A 21,478-nucleotide genomic window follows, 5' to 3' on the forward strand; every position below is an offset into this window, starting at 1 on the left:
CAGAAAAAGACAAGTGGCTTTCATAGAGAGGTGAATGATCCTCATTTGCATAGAGATCCTCCCTTTCTCCTGCCCATTTCTCCCACTCTCCCTCTTTCCTTCCTTTCTAAAGTAAACCACATCCTTTCTTGTAAATAGAGATTTTTCAAGTAAAACTACATTTTCAGTTTTCTAAATTATCTCTTTCCTTGCCTATGCTCTGTTCTCTACAAGGACAGCATGTGTGAGGCTTCAGTCCCACCCAATGCTATGACAATCCAGGCCAGAATAGGACATACAGGTCAGTGGGCTAAGACCATATCACCACAAGTTTCAGTGTCCAGTTAGACCAGGGAGAGCCCTGGGCATGGAGAGCATGTTCATCGAGTGCTACGCAAAACCTTTCCCAACACTTGCCCCTTTACTGAACTACGCCACCGGTCAACTCGCCCACTGAGAGTGGTCTTCCCCCACCATCCCCTCTCAGGTGACCGCTCAGTCACTCCTTACCCATCCATTTGACTTTTCTCTTATTTTTTTAGTTTGGTTTTTTGTTCTTTTTAAAAACAACTACTGAGAAATAACTGACATACGATCATCAGATATTGTATATCGACAGGCAGATATTTAAAATGCAAAATTTGATAAGTTTTAAAACGTGCATATACCTGCTCAAGCATCAGAGCAGTCACGGTGATGAACATATCCACATTCATCACCCCCCAGCAATCACCCCAAAGTTTCCTTGTGCCCCTTTGCAGTGCCCCTCTTTTACCCTCCCCACCATTTCATCTCCAAGCAGGTACCAATCACCTTTCTAGGTTACTTAGCATTTTCTAAAGTTTCATATAAATGGAATAAAAATATATACTCTTTTTGGGTTTGTGGCTTTCCCTAAACATATGAGTAATTACTTTGAGATTCATCCATGATTGTTGTACATATCAAGAGTTTATGCCTTTTTATTATTCAGCAATATGTTATAATATAGATATATCATAATGTATTTACTGCTTATTCACCTGTGGATGGACATTTGGGGGGGGCTGTTTTCAGTTTTTACTTTTGGCTTTATAAATAAAGCTGCTTTGAATATGTGTGTTCAAGTCTTCATAAGAACATATGCTTTCATTTGTCTTATGCAAATTTCCAGGAGGTGAATGGCTAGGTATTTAGGTAGATACATGTTTAAAATTTTAGAAAAGTACCAACTGTTTCCAAAGCGACTGAACCATTTTATATTTCTACCAACCAAGTATGAGCATTCCAAGTTGCTGCACATCCTCCCCAGCATTTGGTATGGCCAGTCTTTTAAACATTAGACCTTGTACTGCTAATGTGGTGGTAACTCGTTGCGGGTTTATACTGCATTCCCCTAAAGATGAATGATGTTGCACACCTTTTCCTAGGTATGCCTCCCTTGTTAAGGGGTCTGTCCAAATAATTTATCTGCCCATGTTCTCTCGAGTCGTGTGTGAATTGTGCAGATATATGTTATTTGCAAATATTTTGTCCTTGTGTGCAGCCTGTCTTGTCATTTCTTGGCAATGTCTTTCAGAGTAGAATTTCTTAATTTTAATGAAGTCCAATTTATCAATTTATATTTTAGTGGATAAAAAAAGTTTTGTTTAACATAAAATCATATGCATTTTCTCCTATGTTTTCATCTAAAATGTTTACAGTTTTAGATTTTACATTTCAGCCTATGATTTATTTTGAGTTAACCACTCCCTATGGTATGAGGTATAAATCAAAGCTTATTTTTTTGCATGTGAATAATCCAATTGTTCCATCACCATTTGCTGTAAAAATAAAAAAATCCTTTCTCCACTGAATTTCCTTGCACTTTTGTCAAAATCAATTGGCCGTGTATATGTATGTCTATTCCTGGATGCTCTGTTCTGTTTCTTTAATCTACTGTCTACTTTGGTGCCAAGAGCGCACCATTTTAATCACTGTGACCTTATAATAAGTCTTGTCAGGTAAAATAGGCCTTCCAGCCTTGCTCTTTTGGAAAATTGTTTTGACTATTTTAGCTCTTTGACTTTCTACATAAAATTTAAAATCAGCTTGATGATTTCTATACAGAAAGTGTACTGGGGTTTTAATTGAGATTGTATTAAATCCACAGATCAATTTGACAAGAACAGACATCACAACAATATTGAGACTTCCAATTCAAGAACACACTATATACCTGCATTTATTTAGGTCTTCTTAAATGTCACTCTGCAATGTTCTGTAGTTTTCAATGCACAAGCTTGTGCCATATTTTGTCTGATTTATCCTTAATATGTCACACTTTTGATGCTATTGTAAATGGTATTTCTAAATTTCAATGCCCAATTGTGTGTTGCTAGAATATAGAAATGTACCTAATACAGGTGTATAGATCTCAAGCTCTCAGACTTCCTAAATTCATTTATTAGTTCTGGAACTTTTTTTTAGATTGTATAGCATTTTCTGTACAGAAAATCATGTCATTTGAAAATACAGACAGTTTCACTGCTTCAATTCCTATCTAAATGCCTTTTCTTTCCTTTTTCTTCCTACCATGGCTAAACGTGTCCACGAAGTTCTGAGCAGGAATGGTCAGAGCAGACGTGGCCTCAGGGAGGCAGCGTGCAGCCTTTCGCCATTAAATACGTTAGCTGTTCGTGTTTTGTAGATGCCCTTTGACATACGGATGGAGTTCCCTTTTACTCAGCTTTCTGAGAGCTTGCATTAGGGATCAACACGTTGACTTTTGCTGAATGCTTTTTCTATATCTATTTGGATATTCATACAATTTTTTCCTTTTTAGCCTGTCAATATGGTGACTTACATTGATTAATTTTCAAATATTAAACTGATTTTGCTTGTCTGGTCATGTGATATATTATCTTTTTTTTAATAATTGTATTGAATTAGCTAAAATTTTGTTAAGAATGTCTGCATTTCTGTTCATTCAGGATATTGGTCTATTATTTTATTTTCTTGTAACATCTTTGGATTTTGTCATCAGAAGTAGTGCTGGCCTCATAGAAAGGGTTTTGCGGTATTTCCTCTTCTGTTATTTGGACTAGATTGTGTGGAATTGCTATTATTTTTTCCTAAAATGTTTGGTAGAACTCTTTATGAAGCAAGAAAAACATCTGCACCAGGATTTTTGCTTGTGGGAATGATTTAAATGAAAAGTCAGTTTCTTTAAGAGATATAGCACTACTCAGGTTACAACATTTCATAGACATTGCTAATTTGTGTCCTTTAAAGACTTGGTCCTTATCATCAATGCTGACAAATTTACTGGCACATACTTGTTCAAAATATTCAGTGATTATCCCTTTAGTAACTATGTGATTCCACCTTTCTCCTTTCCAATACTAGTAATTTGTGTCCTTTGTCTTTGCTTCCAGGACCATGTGGCTAGGTTTATTAAGTATTTTTTAATCTTTCTAATAAAACAGCAGCTTTTGGTTTCAGTGGGTTTCTCAATTTTCCTGATTTCTATTTCATTGATTTCCCTTCTAGCTGTTATTATTCCCTTCCCTCTCTTCATTTTGAGCTTGATTTGCTTTTCTTATTCTAGTTCCTTAAAATGGAATCTGAGGTCATTGATTTGATATCATTTTTCTTTTCTTAAATAGGCATTTACATAAATTTACAGAAACTTCTTTAGCTGCATCTTACATTCACTTTCACTCACTCAAAATACTTGTTAATTTCTATTTTGATGTGTCCTTTGATCTATGGGTTACAAATGTGTTACTCCATGTCCAGATATGTGGGATTTTTCCAGAAAGCTTTATGCTACTGATTTCTAATTTAACTCCATTATGATCAAAGAATATATTTTATATGAATTCTGTTAAATATATTGAGACTTGTTTTATAATCAGAATATAGTATTAATTTAATATGCTGTGTATTTGAAACAAATATGTCTTCTGCTGTTGCTGGGTACATTAAGGTATAAATATCAATTAGTTAACTCTGTTATTCTAATCTTCTATACTCTTACAGACTTATTATTACTTGTTCTATTGACTACTGAAACAGCATTGTTTTGCTGACTACAACTGTAGATTTTTTCCTTCTTACAGTTTTGTCAGCTGTCTCCTCATGCATTCATGAAGTGAACAAAGGTACAGGATTTTTATGTCTTCCTCATGGGCTAACCCCTTAATCATTATGAAATGATCTTCTTTATCCCTGACGGTACAACCAAAGTCTACTTTTGTCTGATAATAATTTAGCCATTCAAGCATTTTTTGTATTGGTATTGTCATTGTATAAATGAATTCTATGCATTTACTTTTAACCTATTTGTGTCCTCATATTTAAAGTGGGTTTTTATAAATTAGCATATAGATGGTCTTGCTTTTTTATCTAATCTGGCATCTGACTTTATCCTTACCTGAGGACATGCTTATTAGAGGGCAAGGGACAGAGAGAGGCAGGGAGAGAAACATCAATGTGAGAGGAAAACATCAATCGATTGCATACATGCCCTGACCAGGACCAAACCTGCGGCCCAGGCACGTGCTCTGGCCTGGAGTCAACCCCATGACCTTTCTGTTTCCAGGACGATGCTCCAACCAACTACCCACACCGGCCAGGGTCTGACATCTCACTTTCAAATGGGGTGTTTAGATCACTTACATTTAATGTAATTCTTGCTACAGTTGGTTGAAATCTACCATCTTGTTATTTATTTTTAATTTGTCCTATTTGGTGTTTTTCCCCTTTCTTTCTTTGTCTTCTTTTGGATTAAATCTTTTTTATGATTTTACTTCATCAACATTTTTGATTTGTTACCATAACTCTTTGTTATGTTATATTAGTGGATGCTTTAGGGACTATCATATACATCTTTAACTTACAGTCTACCTTCAGTTGATGTCATTCCCTTTGATAAATATAGTGTCTTTCTTCCATTTCTCTCAAAATAGCATTTGTACATTTTACCTTCATATATTCTATTTCACATGTCTATGTGAATATACTATCTCTGTATTATATTTCGCTTTAAACAATACATTATATTTTAAAGAGAGATAATGAGAATTAAGGTCTTTATACCACCTACGTAGTTACTATACCCAGTGCTTTCCATTTCCATCTGGTATCATTTTTTTCCTACTTGGAGGATTTTTTTTTAAAGAATCTTTTATTTATTTATTTATTTTTAAAGAGGGAAGGGAGGGAGAAAGAGAGAGAGAGAGAAACATCAATGTGCAGTTGCTGGGGGCCGTGGCCTGCAACCCAGGCATGTGCCCTGACTGGGAATCGAACCTGCGGTGCTTTGGTTCGAAGCCCGCACTCAATCCACTGAGCTACGCCAGCCACGGCGAAGGACTTCTTTTAATATTGCTTGTGGTTCAGGTGTGCTGATAAGTTTTTTTAAAAACCTGTGAACATTTGAAATGTTGGGAAGGACAGGTTTTTAAAACTATTTCAAAGATGTCCTTCCACTGGCATTATCGCCAACAAGACACCTGTGGATCTTAACTTTGCTCCTCCTGTATACGATGTCTTTTCTCTTTGTAAGCGTTTAAGGCTTTTCTCTTCATCACAACTTGTAGGCAATTTTATGAAGATATTGCTTCATTTCATTTATTCGTGTTTGTTGTGCTTAGAATTTGTTGGACTTCGTGCATCTGTAGGTTATAGTTCTCACAAAATCGGAAATACTTCAGATAGCAGTAATTCCAATATTTTTCTGTTTCCTGCTTCTCCCCCTCAGAGATGTTAATTATTCAGAGATTAAGCCACATAAAGTTTCTCACGTATCACTGATACTGTTTTTTTTTCCCCCAATATTTTCCCCCCTGGCTTTCATTGTGAATAGTTTCTATTGTTTTCTCTTCAGGTTCGTTAATATTTTCTTCCACAATGTCTAATCTGCCATTAGTCATCTATTTTTCATTTCCTACATTGCCATTTTCATCTCTAGAAATTTGATTTGAGACTTTTAAATCTTCCACGTTTCTACTTAATAAATTTAATCTTTTCTCTAGCTTCTTAAATACATGGAATACAGTTATAACAACTGTTTTAATACCCTGTTTGTTAATTCTATATCTGTATGATTTCTAGGTCAGTTACAATTGCTTGACTTTTCTCCTTGTTATAACCACAGACTAACTGAGCTGAAGCATCTGTGGTTCCATGTGCCAAGGTTTGGCCTTGTCATCATCATCACAGCTTGAATCTTGACATGTCTCTCATTTATAGCCCAGACTCTGCTCTGGGAATCTTGTCACCCACTCCACATACAGCACCACACCAAACCGGGGCTTCTCTTGGGTTTGTTCATCCTTCCATGCGAACTATGTGCTTAGGGTGCTACTAGCACTGGCTAGTTTGCGTGCTGCGGGCCTAGTGTCTCCCTCTCCCTTCTGCTGTGTTTCTCACTAATGTACCCCACTAATCCACTGAGATGTCTGCTACTGTACTTGTTAGGCAATTGTCTGACTAGACTTTGACATACGGGCAGTGTAGTGTTGTTGCTAAGAGTGAGTTACAGAGCCTGATGGCTTGGGTTTGCATTCCTGCCCAGCCACTGAGTAGGCATGACCTTGAGTGAATGATGACTTCTCTGTGCTGCAAGTTCCTCAGCTGTGAACATAATAATAATGCATACCTCATCGGGTTGTTGTGAGGGCTAAATGTGAAAATATAATATAAACAAATTAGAATAGTGTCAGGCTCAGAAATTAATTTTTGTTAGAGTGAGAGGAAGAGCCAGAATTTATGCATGTGAATTTGACTCTGTAGATCACATTCTTAATCATTATGTGATATTCTAATACTTGCTGGACAATGTGTATTGCTTATTAGAGAAAACTTCCCTTCTACATTAGCACTGGGCTAGCTTCTCTGGTGTTTAAATGTCCTCATTCTGGTTTCAACTCTAAGCACAAACTAACTGCCTATCCATCCAGAAGTAGTTGGATAATAGCTTTCAAAGTCCCGAAGTACAACAGGATTTATTTTTGTCAACACAGGTGAAATCAGAAGATAAATGAACAAGAAAAACAAAAGCACTAGGAAACTATTTCCAAACTGTTGAATATAAATCCATTTTCTGCTTCCTTGCTAAATTTTTCAATTTTATAATCCCAAGTCAGAAAGCACCAATACTTTGTCTCCCTGGGGTTTTTTTTTCATCATTCAATATTTTATATTTAGAAGATGAAGAAAAGGTTAAGAGCACACACAGAACATCACATTTTTAATTAGCAATCAAAATAAATAGAAGGAAGTCCGTTGCAATAATTACAGAGGAAAGCAGCACACTGTCTGCCACACGGGTGCACAATAAGGCCAACATTTCATTTTTTAAATATCTAAGAAACACTGCCAAACCATGTGGGATGCGTTTTTCAGCTTATTTTAGATTAGAAAAGTTAATGTTGATATTGTAGGCACAAATTTAAACACCTAATGAACATTCCCTCTAAGCCAGGAGGCATCATGATTTAACTGCTTGGAAATCTTGAAATTCACATGCACTGCTTTAAGTTAAATAACTTAGAAGCATTACCTTTTCTGTAGGATTAATTTATATCCTTCTAGAGAGGTTCCCCCAGTGGCCTTGATTCTGATTGGATGACCAACAGCTAGGCAGCCCTGCATTATCGCTCGGCTCAGGATCATCCCAGTCTTCCAATGAATAGAGAGGGGAGAAAGGTCTAAATAAGTTCAAAGAACCAGAAAATTCAACAATGTGTCACAAATCGTGAGGTCATTATGCCTGGATAACCCCGGATATTAACAGTTGCCGAAAGTGAAACACTACCCGCAACTTAGCAGCCAGCGAGCCGTGCTCAGAATCAGTGATCCTCCCTGCCCAACACGGTGGCATTTCATAGTTCAGCGCCAAATACAACAGACCTTGATATCTTCATTTGTCCTTTTTCTCTCTGCATATTTCACAGCGCAGCGATTTGGGGTCCATCACATGTCACTTGTTATAGGTGTAACTACAGAGCTTACTAGAAATATGTATGCACAGAAAAAAAAGTGCAGTGAACTGAAAAGACTGAAACAAATCCTTAACCTTTGTACCAAACTGAAGTTTTACTCTGGGACTAAATACCATGGGTATTATTATTAAATCAGAAACAAAATACAACTTTAAAAGGGCTAGTAGTAAGAGTCTCCAGGTTGAAAGCAGATTTAAGAAATATCTCGTCCAACTTCATTCTGGCTTATAACATAAAATGAATAATGTTTCTTAATGCCTTTATGCCTTAATTACTCTATATGCTTGTTTTTAACTCTCTCAAGAATCTAAAAATAATGATTAAGGGCAATTTAAATATTCACTTGAGAAAACGGTTTCAACCTCCTGTCCCTCACCGTAAACTAACACCAAGCATCTTGCCTGCATGACTCTGCACCCACGGAAGGATTAGGAAGAAGCAAAAATAGTCCATAGTAAGGAGACTGAGAGAGACACAGGCGGGAGAGGTACAAGCTGCACCATCTCTTTCCAGGCAAACATATTTGGTGGCAAATGCAAACATATTTCAATAGTAAGGGGGAGGAGAGAGCAATTATATGTCCTCAATTTAAATCATATCCAAAAGTAAAATAATAAAGTAAAAAATTAAATAGTGCCAATACACAGGTACAAATGTGTTAGGCATTGTTCACATTTTGTACTCAGGGATTTCTTCCAAAGCTGTCCTTATAAAAGCCACATGCTATCATTAGCACCTGATGGTGCTACTCCACCAGGTTCCATGAAGCACAACAGAGACTGAGAGTGAAGGCAATGACATTCAGACAAATCCCATGAAAACGGCGAGTCTGTGGACTATACATACACTCCACACTGGGTCTAAGGGCACTCTGGAGTACGAACTACTCTGCACATCTGAAAGTGAACAGAACGCTCAAAAGGGGTCCACAGAATTCCTCCGCACTAGACAAACCAAGTGCAAAGAAGTAGCATTTGTAACGGCCAACAATTTATCATGCTTTCACTGCATGCTTGTGCGCGTGCGGGAAGGGCACTGGAGCACGCGGTGAGCTGGTCGGTGAGCACGGGAGTCCCTCAGGGAGAGCAGATGCTCTTGGGTACCTTCGTGATCAGCCACACACTGGCTGCAGGCCACAGTGTTGACGGCACCACTGGACATCTGCTGCTGTCTTCACTGCTCCAGGAACCCCACTTTCCAACAGAAACCGAGGCATGGAGGACAATATTGGGGTCCACCTGCACCACGAGAACAAGTGTGCATTTTTATAGTATAGTCTGAAAGTCAACTTTTCTCAATACACTTACCCAGAATAAGTTATACTAGAACACTATGTTTTTGATTGAGAAGGGCTCTTTCAAAGTAGTCATGCTCAATCCTATTTGATTCAATTCAATTAATAGTTGTTGAGCACTGGTTCTGCTATGCAAGACCCTTCACTGTGTGATACGGGACAGAAAACACAGGGTGGGGTAGGAGTAGGTTTACAGTTGTTTGTACAGAAAATAATACACTAAAATAAATAATAACACAAGAATAAACTCTATGTTTTGTGTAGTCACAACTGTGAACCTATGTTTGTCTTGCCCTGTATTTTTCCTGCCCTAAAGAAACAGCAGTAGAGGCAACAATACAGACACACACACAAATTCATGTTAGTTCCATATGATTAAACAGTACTCTAGGTATTCAAAGAATGGTAGGTTCATTTCTGCCGCAGCAACAAAAAGTGCAGTATCTTGAAAGAAGTCAGGCAGGAGGGGCTGAATTATAGCAAATTTCAGTGATGTTGATCTGGCAAGGGTAGACATAATGGATCATAGGATGGAGACATCAAAGGCTAGGAGAGCAGCTGGGAGTCCACAGTCTCCTGAGAATAAAGGGATGTGAGTTGAGACTTCAGTGATAGTTGTGCGAATGCACAGGGGGAACCTACTGAGGAGACACTGTATCTGTGTTTGTTATCAGGTTACCTATGTCAAAGGTATTATGTACCTCCTACCATTTCTCACTTAGACCTGGTTGTCAAATTAACAGGCGTTCACATTGCCTGTAGGGATTCTATTACTTCAGGTTTAATACTTTATCTCCTAACTTATACGATCGCTTTCTCTGGGTAAGTTTGTAAGTACTGATACTCATTTGTATAGGATTATGGGGCCATGACAGTTTCCACTTTAAACTCAGTAGATGACGTGGCTTCAATAACAATTTAAATTACTTTCTAATACTAAAAAGTCCACTCTAAAATGGTGCTAGTACTGGATATTGTTGGGTAGAAAATAATTTTTAAAATACAAAAATTAAATGATAATTTAAAGGACGATGTTTTAAAAATGTGACGAGGCAGTAACAAAAGGGCACCACTAACATATGTGGTAATTATTCGATAATGGAAGATAGCTACTTCTCAAAACAAGAACATTTCATGTGACCTCTGTAAGTAAAACTAAAATTTTAAGAACGCAGCGCCGCCGCCACACAAGCAGATCTGACACACAGCTCTTTGATTGTGTTTTCCCCAGTGAGCCCGTTGCGGCTGGATTCTGGAGGGGAATCCCCCACAGTTCCTGAACGACGATAAATCATCTTCTACTAATCCATCTGCCACGGGACTCAGCGTTTAAAGGAGCACTCTAACCCAACCTCCTAATTTCGAGTTGCCATCCTGCTCCAACCTCTCCTCTGCGACTGGGAAGAAGATTGTTTTGACTGGAATCAGGCAGACAGGAGAGACACACTGCCAACTGCTTCTTTGTGCAGCACCTGCTGCCAGCGCCTACGTTCTTGTTATCTCCGCAACATGGTCTAATCTTTTAACAGTTGGCTTATTGGTGAAGAGCGAAGGGGTCCTTTGTGTCTGCCTTGGGTTGGCACCCAGTATTAACATCATGCTGTTCTCTGGGAGAGATTTTGCTGGACAGTTCCCAAGTGATTCCACACAGACCAGACACAGCCGGGGCCACTCCCCAGCTTCATTTCGTATTATAGAAAAAAAAAAAAAACCAATCTGGCTAAGACTGAGGTTCTGATACTCTTAAAACTGACAATGGTCATGAAATTTCTCTTTATGACTTGACCTTTGTCTTTTAAATTTAGTCTGATGGTTTAGCTTTGGACTAAACATTTTAAAAGGCTGGGAAAATTTTAAAAACTGAAAACTGGAATACAGAAAAACAAAAGTGTTCTGACAAACTGCAACATTGCATGTTCTGTATATGTGTGTAGTGGTGTGCCTGTACACATGTGTGTGCATGTTTGGGTGTGTGTATAAAACATTTACATTGATACTCTTCTAAATATGTGCCCTCTGACATGTGATTAGAAAGTCATTTTTAAGTACCACTGAGTATCAAATCAGGAAATTCTCTTTCATTCTTTTGAATTACATATAAACAGGGTGGGGCAGAAGTCATGCCTGCCTGAGTGTGGTTGGTAGGGCGATAATACGGGTGTAATGATTTATGGTTTAAATTTGAACATTTCACCTAAAATGTCACATGGTGGGCTTGCACGTGATATTGTTATATTACAGAGTTACACGCTTACAGCTTTGTAATAAAAGGGGGCATTGTTTTGCCAGACCCTGTACATAGCTCCCTTTCATGAACACCGTGATACTGCTTGTCCAAATGAACTGCTGATAAAAATGATACATACACGTGGTGCGTCAGGTAAAACTTCTTGTTTAATTTTCTCTTTCCAAATCACTGATGAAATGGGAGTAGCCTTTCATATTCCTGTGCAGAATCAAAACACTAAGGGAACCACTTGTCTTTTCTCACTGATTTACTGAGAGACAAAGTACAGAACAGTAAAATTTTTCTTGAATAAAGAAGCTCATGTATCAACCACAACCTTCATTCTCAATAAGTTGTTTATTATATAAAAACTTTACACAATTTTATACTCTTGATAGAGAATTTAGAGCCAAATTAAATTGATAGATAAAGTAAATCACAACTACAAGAAATATTCTCAAATCCCTTTCCTCCTGCCTCTGATTTTCACTCTTTTTGATTTTGATCTCTGATCTGTAGCCCATCAATCCGCCCCTCTTTTAAGGACAAAAAATGAGAAAGTTTGAAAGCAGAAAATATCAATGAGCACATAATTATGCAACCAAATAAAGCAACTTCAAAATATAGGTACGCGACCCTTAAACAGCTTCCATAGTCCAAAAATATGGAAGAGACTTGGGATTTCATTTAATTTCATTTCCTGTGTCCTATTCTAATGGCAATCAGTTCAAAATGTAAATTACATTTTTTTTATTTTCCACAATGTAAGTTATTTGTAGAAAATACTCTTCCTCAGTGACTTGCTCCCCAAAGAAATAGGACAGCAAAGAATTATTTGCCTTTTCCCAGCCTCCTCTGTGAAATACAGAATGACATATTCTGCTAACATCCGTGACTGCTGAACTTGTAAGTGAACTTGTAACAAGTATGCCCTTGTTCTAGAATTATAACTTGGTATTTTTCTTGTTCTTGCCATACTGAAGCTTGCCTTTAATGTTCTGATGAAATCTGATCATACCAAAAGGCTAGAATCAAAATAAGTTTCCTTTTCGTTTTGGCAAAATATAAACCTGCCAAAGTCCAGAGAGTCCGTTTTCCTGCTATATCTTCCCATAACCAGTCACCCCTCAAGTTATTCTTCTCATGAATTTTTTCTTTTATATTAACTACCACGAAGTTTAAATCTCATCCATTTTGTGGAAAAATGTAATTTTATTGCCCTTAAACTGCGGCAATCTAAAAATTCCACCAATTTAAGTAACAATAGAGAACAGTTGAAAGATGCATTTGCCAAGCTGGCCATTGTAGTTGATTCCAAATCTGTTTCTGAAACGGATAAAAGAGCAACAGGTTGTAATTGTCAGGGTTATAGCTGTCTCCCACATCACTAACAGGGATTACATGTTCCAAATTTTTCTCTGTAGGAAAGGTTTCACTTGTCAATAAGGGATTTGAACAAACAGTAAGGGGTTGGGCACCGATATTTCTATCTCAAGCCAATTTCAAAACACACCCACCAAGAATATCGGCTTTTGCCTCCCTCCCTTCTGCCCCTGTTGTAATCCTCTTAGTGTGCCTTCTTCACTCAGTGAGCATCAAGATTCTACCACAAAATGCCCTGTGTACTACTATTTTGGTTGGACTGAAATTTTATTCAAAGCCAATTTCTTCTTCCCAAAAAATACAATAGTGTATAAATTTTATTTAAGATGGGTGTTTTCTCAGTTCCACTGTTTCACTAGAACCAATTAATAGTGATGCAATTACTGTGGATTATTCTATCCACATAATTATTTTATCATTTTTCAGCATACGAAATTATAGTTTTCTTTTAAAGCCTTACTTTGGCTTAAAATCAAAGAGAGAAGGCTCCTGTGGGTTCTTTTCCTGTAATAACTCTTTCCCCCACCAGGTTTAAGCTGGTTTCTGTTGAATGAGTTAATTAACTAGAGAATTCAATTCCATTGAGCTGGACCTGAGCATGTAGATATTTCAGCGGAGATAAAGATGATCAGAACGCCCTTTGCCTGAAGGGATCCCTTGTCTGGCAGGAAGGATAAGACAAGGACCTCCTACGTTGTGATCCTAACACAAGATCAAATCAGATCCTGCCTCTGCATGATATTTACAATATTCCCTTGTTTTCTACAGAACAACACCCAGAATCCCTAACATTGAATTAAGATCTTCTATGATCTGATCTCAACATGTCAGTGGAACCAACCACTCTTCCCTTTTTACCCCAGCGTGGCCCCAAATAGGCCTAAACTTGAGCACCAACTGACTGGATCACACACACACAAAAACGCTGTAAGAGGAACAGCATCAACTTCAATGGCCTTATAAATGGTACAGAACAGATGTTTTGGGGGTACCAAGGCCAGAAACAGCCTATTGGTTTGGGGGTGGGGGTGGGGCAGAGAAAAATTTTATGAAGCAGACACAAATCAGATAAGGCTAGAAAGATGGGCAGGGTGTCAACAAGCATTTAATGAATGCCAACTATATGCCAGGCTGTGTGCTAGGATATGGCACGAGGGTGAAAGAGAAGGCTGGGGGTGGCGGCAAAGAAAGAGGGGTTGAACTCCAGGCAGAGGGACCCACGTGGGCAGAACAGCAGAAATCACGCAGTGTTCTCAGAACACAACAAACGAACACTCTGACACACGTGTTAGATAGCAGAAAGCCTTGTAAGACAGGCTACAGCTAAACTTTAAAAATCATTCATCAAAAATGCATTGTGCACTTGCCCCACACTGGAGACTTTGTGCCTACACTGTAGAAGACAAGGATGAATATGACAGGACGTCTGCATCCAGGCACTCCTCAGTTTCAAGGAGGAGACGGACACAAAGGCAAATAAATGCCTAGAGCAAAAGCCAGACTCTGAGAACAATTTTCAAAGGACAAAAAGGAGTTCTGAGAACACAAAGTAATTTTAAAGTTAATGCTCTCTGGAGGATCTCAGAAGGCGTCATGGGAGAAGAGGAAGTTGAATAAAGCCATAAGGCAAACAAATACAACAGTGGGGGCACTTCCTAGGCAAACGACAACACATGCCATGGCACAAGTGTCCCAAAGTGAGAAGCGTGTACTGGGACGCAGTTCATTAGCTCTGACTGCAGTGTACGGCACGAAGAAGATCAAGAAGAGAAGACTGAAAAGGCAGACTGGGAGTGGGGGAAGGAGAACCGTGGGCGTCAGTGAAGGCCAGATGAGGATATGCAATGCCAGGAGGCAACAGCCAAGCATACACGTCTTTTGAGCAAGAAAATAATGTTACAGTGAAAACCTACAAAGGAATGTCAACAGGGTCATAACTATGGTAAATAAATCTGAATGTCAGATGAATATAAAGTCATTAGTTATTGGTGCAACATTCAACGGACATTTATTTTCTAAATTTGCTCAAAATAGACCTTTCCTTTATGTGCCAGTTTATCAAATCTTTGTTTTCTTATACTACTATTTTGGTTGGACTGAAATTTAATCCAAAACTGATTACTTCTTCCAAAAATACAACAGTCTATAAACTTTTAAATTATACTATTTAGATATTTATACTATTATAAATAATAAAAATAATTATACTATTCAGATATGTATGCACCTTGAAACGACTAATATTATCACTATAAATTTTGACATAATAGACTGAATGGGCAACAAGGTAAAAAAAATAGTTCAGGACAATGCGTTTCTTACACTTTCTCTTGGAAATACAGGACCCCGCCCAGTTAACAGGAAGTCCTGTGTTCTGTGGTAGCCCTGTCTCTTCGGGTGGCTTCCGTTTTGATTCCATGAGATCAAAAACTAAAGCTGATGTAGCTGAACCGAACAACCCCACAGAGTTCCCCAGAGGAGAAAAACAAAACAATTATTTCTTTTTTGTAGACACATTTAAAGTGCCTTTCACAGCTCAGGTGGAGGACAAAATTCTTCATTGGCACGATCCTAAGTAGAAATTAATAAATAGGCCTTCTGCATGGGCTTGTCATGAACTGGGTTTTCTGAGGAACCCATGTTCCTCAGATGCTCTGACCCACAGAGCAAATAATCAGGTCCTAAAGTACAGAGGTTAGATCCATCTTAGAGACTTTCTTAAATAACTCAAAATTATTGTTAACATAGTAGTTGTAAAGAAAATATGCTAAAAATCATACTTGAATGACACAATTCAGGTAGAATGTTTTTCAGGTAGGAATGCTATATATTTTTAACTGGAATATTTTTATTGTTGTTCTATTACAGTTGTCCCAACTTCCCCCGCTGCCCTCCCCTGCCCTGCCCACTCCCCCACTTCCACAGTCAGTCCCTAGTAATACACACCCCGACATTTGTAAAATAATTCAGTTTTCAAAAACTTTTACAAATATCTACTCAGTCACCATGTACTGACTGACAGCCCAGTACCTAAAATACCCACATTAACTACAACATGCAATTCTGACCTTGTTTTGTAGGAAATGGTTCTCCAAGTCCACCTTTTCAAATTGATCAGGTATCTGTTGAGTGCTGGTATTAAAATTCACTGGAAATCCCTCACAAACTTCCCAACTAAGAAAAGTAAAACATGTGATTATTTTTGCTAGAAAAAATGTAATTAGATTACTCTTTAACCTACTAGTATAATGATTTATGCACTTTATATTCCACTAGTGAGAGAAAAATCAACGTAGAGTTCATAATCTTTTTGCACAAAACAAATTAAAGTGTTTTGATATCTATAATTGGGAAGGAAAGGCTTTAAATTTTTATGTTGCAATTATTTATAACATTGGGGAATTCCATACCTAATTAATTATTAACAGAACAAAGAAAAAAATGATTTTTATTCTTATAGAATCACTTGTAGCTGAAGTCATTTTCACTGTTAAATTTATAGTCTGAATACAATGGATTATGTATGTAATAAGTAAACATAAGTAATGTTTACTTATACAATATACAACAATAGTTGTGTTAAGCATGTTAGCTCGGTATTTTTAAGAATGTCTTAAGAGGAACCACAAAGGACTGCCGGTCAAGATGGAGGCACAGGTAAACACAGCTCGCCTAGTCATACAACCACAGTAAAAATTACAACTAAATTACAAAATGTCACCCAGAATCATCAGAAAATTGAGTGCAGACGTCCAACAACCAAGGAATTAAAGAGGTCACATTCATTCAGATGGGTAGCAGGGGTGGAGACGTGGAGACACAGAGACAGGAAATGGGCGGTCCCACACCCATGTGTGGTGGGTAAAAACTGGGGAGGATATCTCCTGAGCAAGGGGTCCCAGCACCACACCACACCACCCAGCCTGGGGTTCCAGTGCCAGAAAGATAATTTGCTATAACTCCTGGCTGTAAAATCCAGTGGGGGCTGGGGCAGTGAAAAAAACTGTGGGATTCCCAGGTGTATCTTCTTAAGGTGCCCTTCTTAGGATTTACGCAGACTCACTCCCTCTAGACTGCAACACCAGGGCAGCAGCTTGAAGGGCACCAGTGGCATAGGGCGAGAAACTGAAATGTCTAGCACCAGGGTGAGTGCCAGGGGACAGCTTCCTCCCAGACAAAACTCCAGAGGCCAGGTGGCACCACTGTTCCCTTTCTGAGCCCTCCCCAAACACAGCCACAGAGCAGCAACACCATATTGGAGACTCCACCAACCTGGGTCACGAGGGTTGCCCCACCCTGGCAATTACCCAACTTAAGGTTGCACTTTTCTACATTAAATGACACTACTAAGACAGGGAGTCAAAGCAAGCCTACCTAATACATAGAAACAAAACAGGGAGGCTGCCAAAATAAGGAGACAAAGAAATATGGCCCAAATGAAAGAACAGAACAAAACTCCAGAAAAAGAACTGAGCAAAATGGAGATAAGCAATCTATCAGATGCAAAGTTAAAACAATGGTTATTAGGATGCTCAAGGAACTCACTGGGTACTTCAATATCATAAAAAAGACCCAGGCAGAAATAAAAGTTACACTAAGTGAAACAAAGAAAAATTTACAAGGAATCAACAGTGGAATGGATGAAGCTGAGAATCAAATCAATGATTTGGAACACAAGGAAGAAAAAGAAAATTCAATCTGAACAGCAAATAGAGGAAAAAATCCAATAAACAAGGATAGGGTAAGGTGCCTCCAGGACAACTTCAAACATACCAACATTTGAATCATATGGGTGTAAGAACAGGTAGAGAAAGAGCAAGAAAATGAAAACTTATTTGAAAAAAATAATGAAAGAAAACTTTCCTAATTTGGTAAAAGAAGTAAGACATACAAGTCCTGGAAGCACAGAAAGTCCCAAACAAGATGCATGCAAACAGGTTCACATTGACACATCATAATTAAAACGCCAAAGGTTAAGGAAAGATATAGAGAGAATCTTAAAAGCAGCAAGAGAAAAGCAGTTAGTTTCCTACAAAAGAGTTCCCATAACTGTCCCTTGATTTTTCAAAAGAAACTTCACAGGCTGGGAGGGAATGACAAGAAGTGTTCAAAGCGATGAAAAGCAAGGACCTACAACCTAGGTTACTCTATCCAGCAAAGCTATCATTTAGAATGGAAGGGCAGATACAGTGCTTCCCAGACAAGGTAAAGCTAAAGGAGTTCATCATCACCAACCCATTACTATATGAAATGTTAAAGGGACTTATTTAGGAAAAAGAATAAGATCAAAACTCTGAACATTAAAATGGTAATAAATTTACAACTATAAACAAATGAATCTAAAAAGCAAACAAGCAGAACAGCAACAGGATCATAGATACTGGGCTCCTTTGGATGGTCACTAATTGGGAGCGGAAACGAGAATGGAGGAAAAGGTGCAGGGACTAAGACGTACAAATTGATAGGTACAGGAGAGGCAGGAGAGGGGAGTTAAGAACAGCGTAGGAAATGGAATAGCCGAAGAACTTACATGCATGACCCATGGACATGAACTAAGGTGGGAGATTGCCAGAGGGAAGGAGGTTATTGGGTGGTGGGGAGCAAAGGGGGAAAATTGGGGCAACTGTAATAGCATAATCAATTTATACATATATATAAATATATATAAACACATGTAAATACATAAATTATATATATATATGAGGCAACACAGTCTAGGGAAAACATGGACACACCACAACCTGGACATGTTGGGTATCATTCTTAATTCAGCCAAGTCACTAAATTTAAAAGTGAGCCCATCCCTCCCTATCCTTAAGAAAATTACTTGGCTCAGCGTTGATACATTAAGACACGCCACAAAGCATACTGCTATTCAACAGAAAATGGTTCTGGGGATGGTAATAGTATTTTTATAATACTCTGAGAAATATAAATAAGAGTATGATTTCAAATGGTCTCTTTAGAGTACAGAAAGAAAATTCAGATGGAACCCAGTATTGAGTAAATTATCTTCAAACTGTTTGTGTTCAGTAAGGGCAGTTTCACATTGTTCTTAAGGAGCAAGCTCTAATGTGAAACATCCACTGAGTAAAACAATAGTTACTGTACCTAGGAAGTAAAATTAAGAAGGAATTAATGAGTTCAAAATTAAACTCCTAGCTAAAAATAGAAGGGAAAAGGGTTAGGCAAATTTAACAGCTTGGAGAAAGATTATTGTGCGTGAAATAAATCTCATAAATGGAAATGCACTCAATAAAAGAATGCTGATGAGTTATTTTCTAACTATAAAGGAAAAGAGAACAGGACAAAACAGATTCAAATCTTGCCTGAAGAGTGACAGAAAAGTGACAGTCACTGGGTGACAGAGGTGTGGCTTAACCCACTGCCAAGGAACACCAACGACTCTGTCTTTGTGGGCATGCTTAGCAGGAGGCTGACACTAGACGGAGCGACCTCATCGGACTGCCTGTGGTTTTCAGGACCTGCCCTATACTTCCGTCTTTTCACCTACATCTTAAGGAGAGTTGTAATGTGTTCAATTTAAAAATATTAAAGGTAAATAGGACTTCATAGATAGATCACATAAATCTACACAAAATGCATTTAATTCAAACAAAAGTAAATATTCAGCTCCTCGGTCACATTAGTCATATTTTAAGTTCTCAACTGTCACAAAGTACGTTTCATCGTCACGGAACGTTCTCTTGGACAGGATAGTGATTGAACCCTCGGTGCTTGGGAGAGGAAGTCTGGGTTAAAATCGTGGCTCTGCCACATACCAGTTGTGTGACTGGGCAAATTTCTTTGCCCCTCTGTGCCTCGGTCTCTGTCTGTATAGAATGGACTAATAATGGAATAACAGGTAATGATGTAATTAAAATAATTGTTTTGAGGATGAAATAGGTCCTTGCCCAATTCGTTTAGAACTGTGCCTGGACTACAGGCACCACTCAGCAAACACTGGGTTTTATTCTTTGCAGAGAAGAAACTGCCACCCATCTGTTCATGGACAGTCACGGGCAGATACGGGGCACGATGCCCAGACCCCCGACCCCTGCTCTTCTTCTCGCGACCCCGCAAAGCTCCAGCACACCGCTTTTACTTTTCATCACCGAATGAGACCCTTAAGTATGCGGGCTCATATGAGTAAACACATCATTTAACAGTTTAATGGTTCCATACAAAACTATTTAGAAACACCTACTAAAACCAGTTTCTACATTTCAAATAAAATTATTACCTCTGCAAAGCAGAAACTTTAATCTGTTCATTGCCCCGTCTGATTTTAAAAACTCAAGGAAAGTTAATGGTAAGGATTTTAGGCACTAGCTCATTATATCATAAAATGAGTCAGTAAAATAAATCATTGCTTATGTAAGAAGATTCAGAGAACATCTTGTAGGGTTTCAATCTCTCACTCTGCAAAACCTGAATGTAGGTGATCCAGGTTACTTTAACCCAGCACGTGTTCATTTACTTGTCACATCCGGGTAGCAGAGCAGCACTCGGATCCAAGACGGTTTTATATGCGATTGTGATGCCATCTCTGGCAAATGCAGCCACCTGGTCAAAGGTCAGGCTCAAAACAGTGTTCAGTGGAGATCTAGGAAATAAAAAAATTTTTAAAAAGCTATCTGCAAAATTACGCAAACACTGAGTTTTGAGCACAAATAAATAAAACAATCAGGGTTTAATAAAATCCAAAACCCTAAAATGCACATTTTACTTTATTTTGCTGATTTATAATATGCTAAGTATAGCTGCAACACATGATATATTCTAAAATAATTTCAATAATAAAATGCAAAGTATTTCATGGAGAGAAACAACCAATTTTTCATATAATGTTCATTCCCAATAACTACATCATGTATAACTAATGATGTTCATCAGTGTATACCTACAATACAATACACCAGTAATAATCTTTGGATCTGATAATTAAGTGAAACCTTAATATTTGACTACAAACAACCAATTTTTGTGGGCTCACTAAATGTTATACTAACTTGATTTTTTTATATTACATGCTGTTGAGTACATTGTTTTGGGCTAATTTAGTTATCTTAGAATTAAAATCAAATGGAAAACAGATATTAAATAAGAATGGCCACTGTGTCAAATATGAGCCATTCTTTTCTAAATTGGCGACAAAGACTTTCTGGTTAACTTTCTAATTATATGACTTACCCACATCACCTGTGTAGTATTACCAAAAATATTTAAACTGAATCTACGCATGAGAAAACACTCAGCCAAATCCAGACTACGGGGCATTCTACAAGAAAAGTGCTGAACTGTTTTAAAAAAATCAACTTCATAAAAAACAAAATAAAAGGTTGGGGAATATTCTAGATTGAAGAGAACTAAAAAAAATAACTAAATGCAACACATGAAGCTTATCTGGATACTAAATTAAGAAAAGCTATAAAGCACATTTTGGGTAGTTTGAATATAACATATATTAGATGATATTACACTATTGTTGACTTTGTTAGACATTATAATGTGGTGATGGAAAAGAATATCCAATTTTCCAGTTATGTGGCCTGAAGCATTTAAGAGTAAAACTTTAATGATTATCTCAAATTTACTTCCAACAATTTAAAAGAGACGGAAGGA

At 37.8% G+C, this 21,478-nt stretch overlaps 1 protein-coding gene across 7 annotated transcripts in view; it reads right to left on the reverse strand.

Annotated features, from left to right (window-relative positions):
- DCDC1 (doublecortin domain containing 1) overlaps nt 1-21,478 on the reverse strand; it is a 360,320-nt gene that overhangs the window by 175,297 nt on the left and 163,545 nt on the right. For all 7 annotated transcript variants that reach the window (XM_036029173.1, XM_036029175.1, XM_036029174.1 and 4 more), the window contains 4 exons: nt 20,334-20,459; nt 15,922-16,027; nt 9,053-9,187; nt 7,508-7,626 (listed from right to left, as the gene is read on the reverse strand). In XM_036029173.1, the coding sequence (XP_035885066.1) occupies nt 7,508-7,626; nt 9,053-9,187; nt 15,922-16,027; nt 20,334-20,459 (486 nt within the window). The remainder of the gene's footprint in view (nt 1-7,507; nt 7,627-9,052; nt 9,188-15,921; nt 16,028-20,333; nt 20,460-21,478) is intronic.

The sequence above is a fragment of the Phyllostomus discolor genome, chromosome 6 (genome assembly GCF_004126475.2).
Source record: "Phyllostomus discolor isolate MPI-MPIP mPhyDis1 chromosome 6, mPhyDis1.pri.v3, whole genome shotgun sequence".
NCBI classification, from domain to species: domain Eukaryota; kingdom Metazoa; phylum Chordata; class Mammalia; order Chiroptera; family Phyllostomidae; genus Phyllostomus; species Phyllostomus discolor.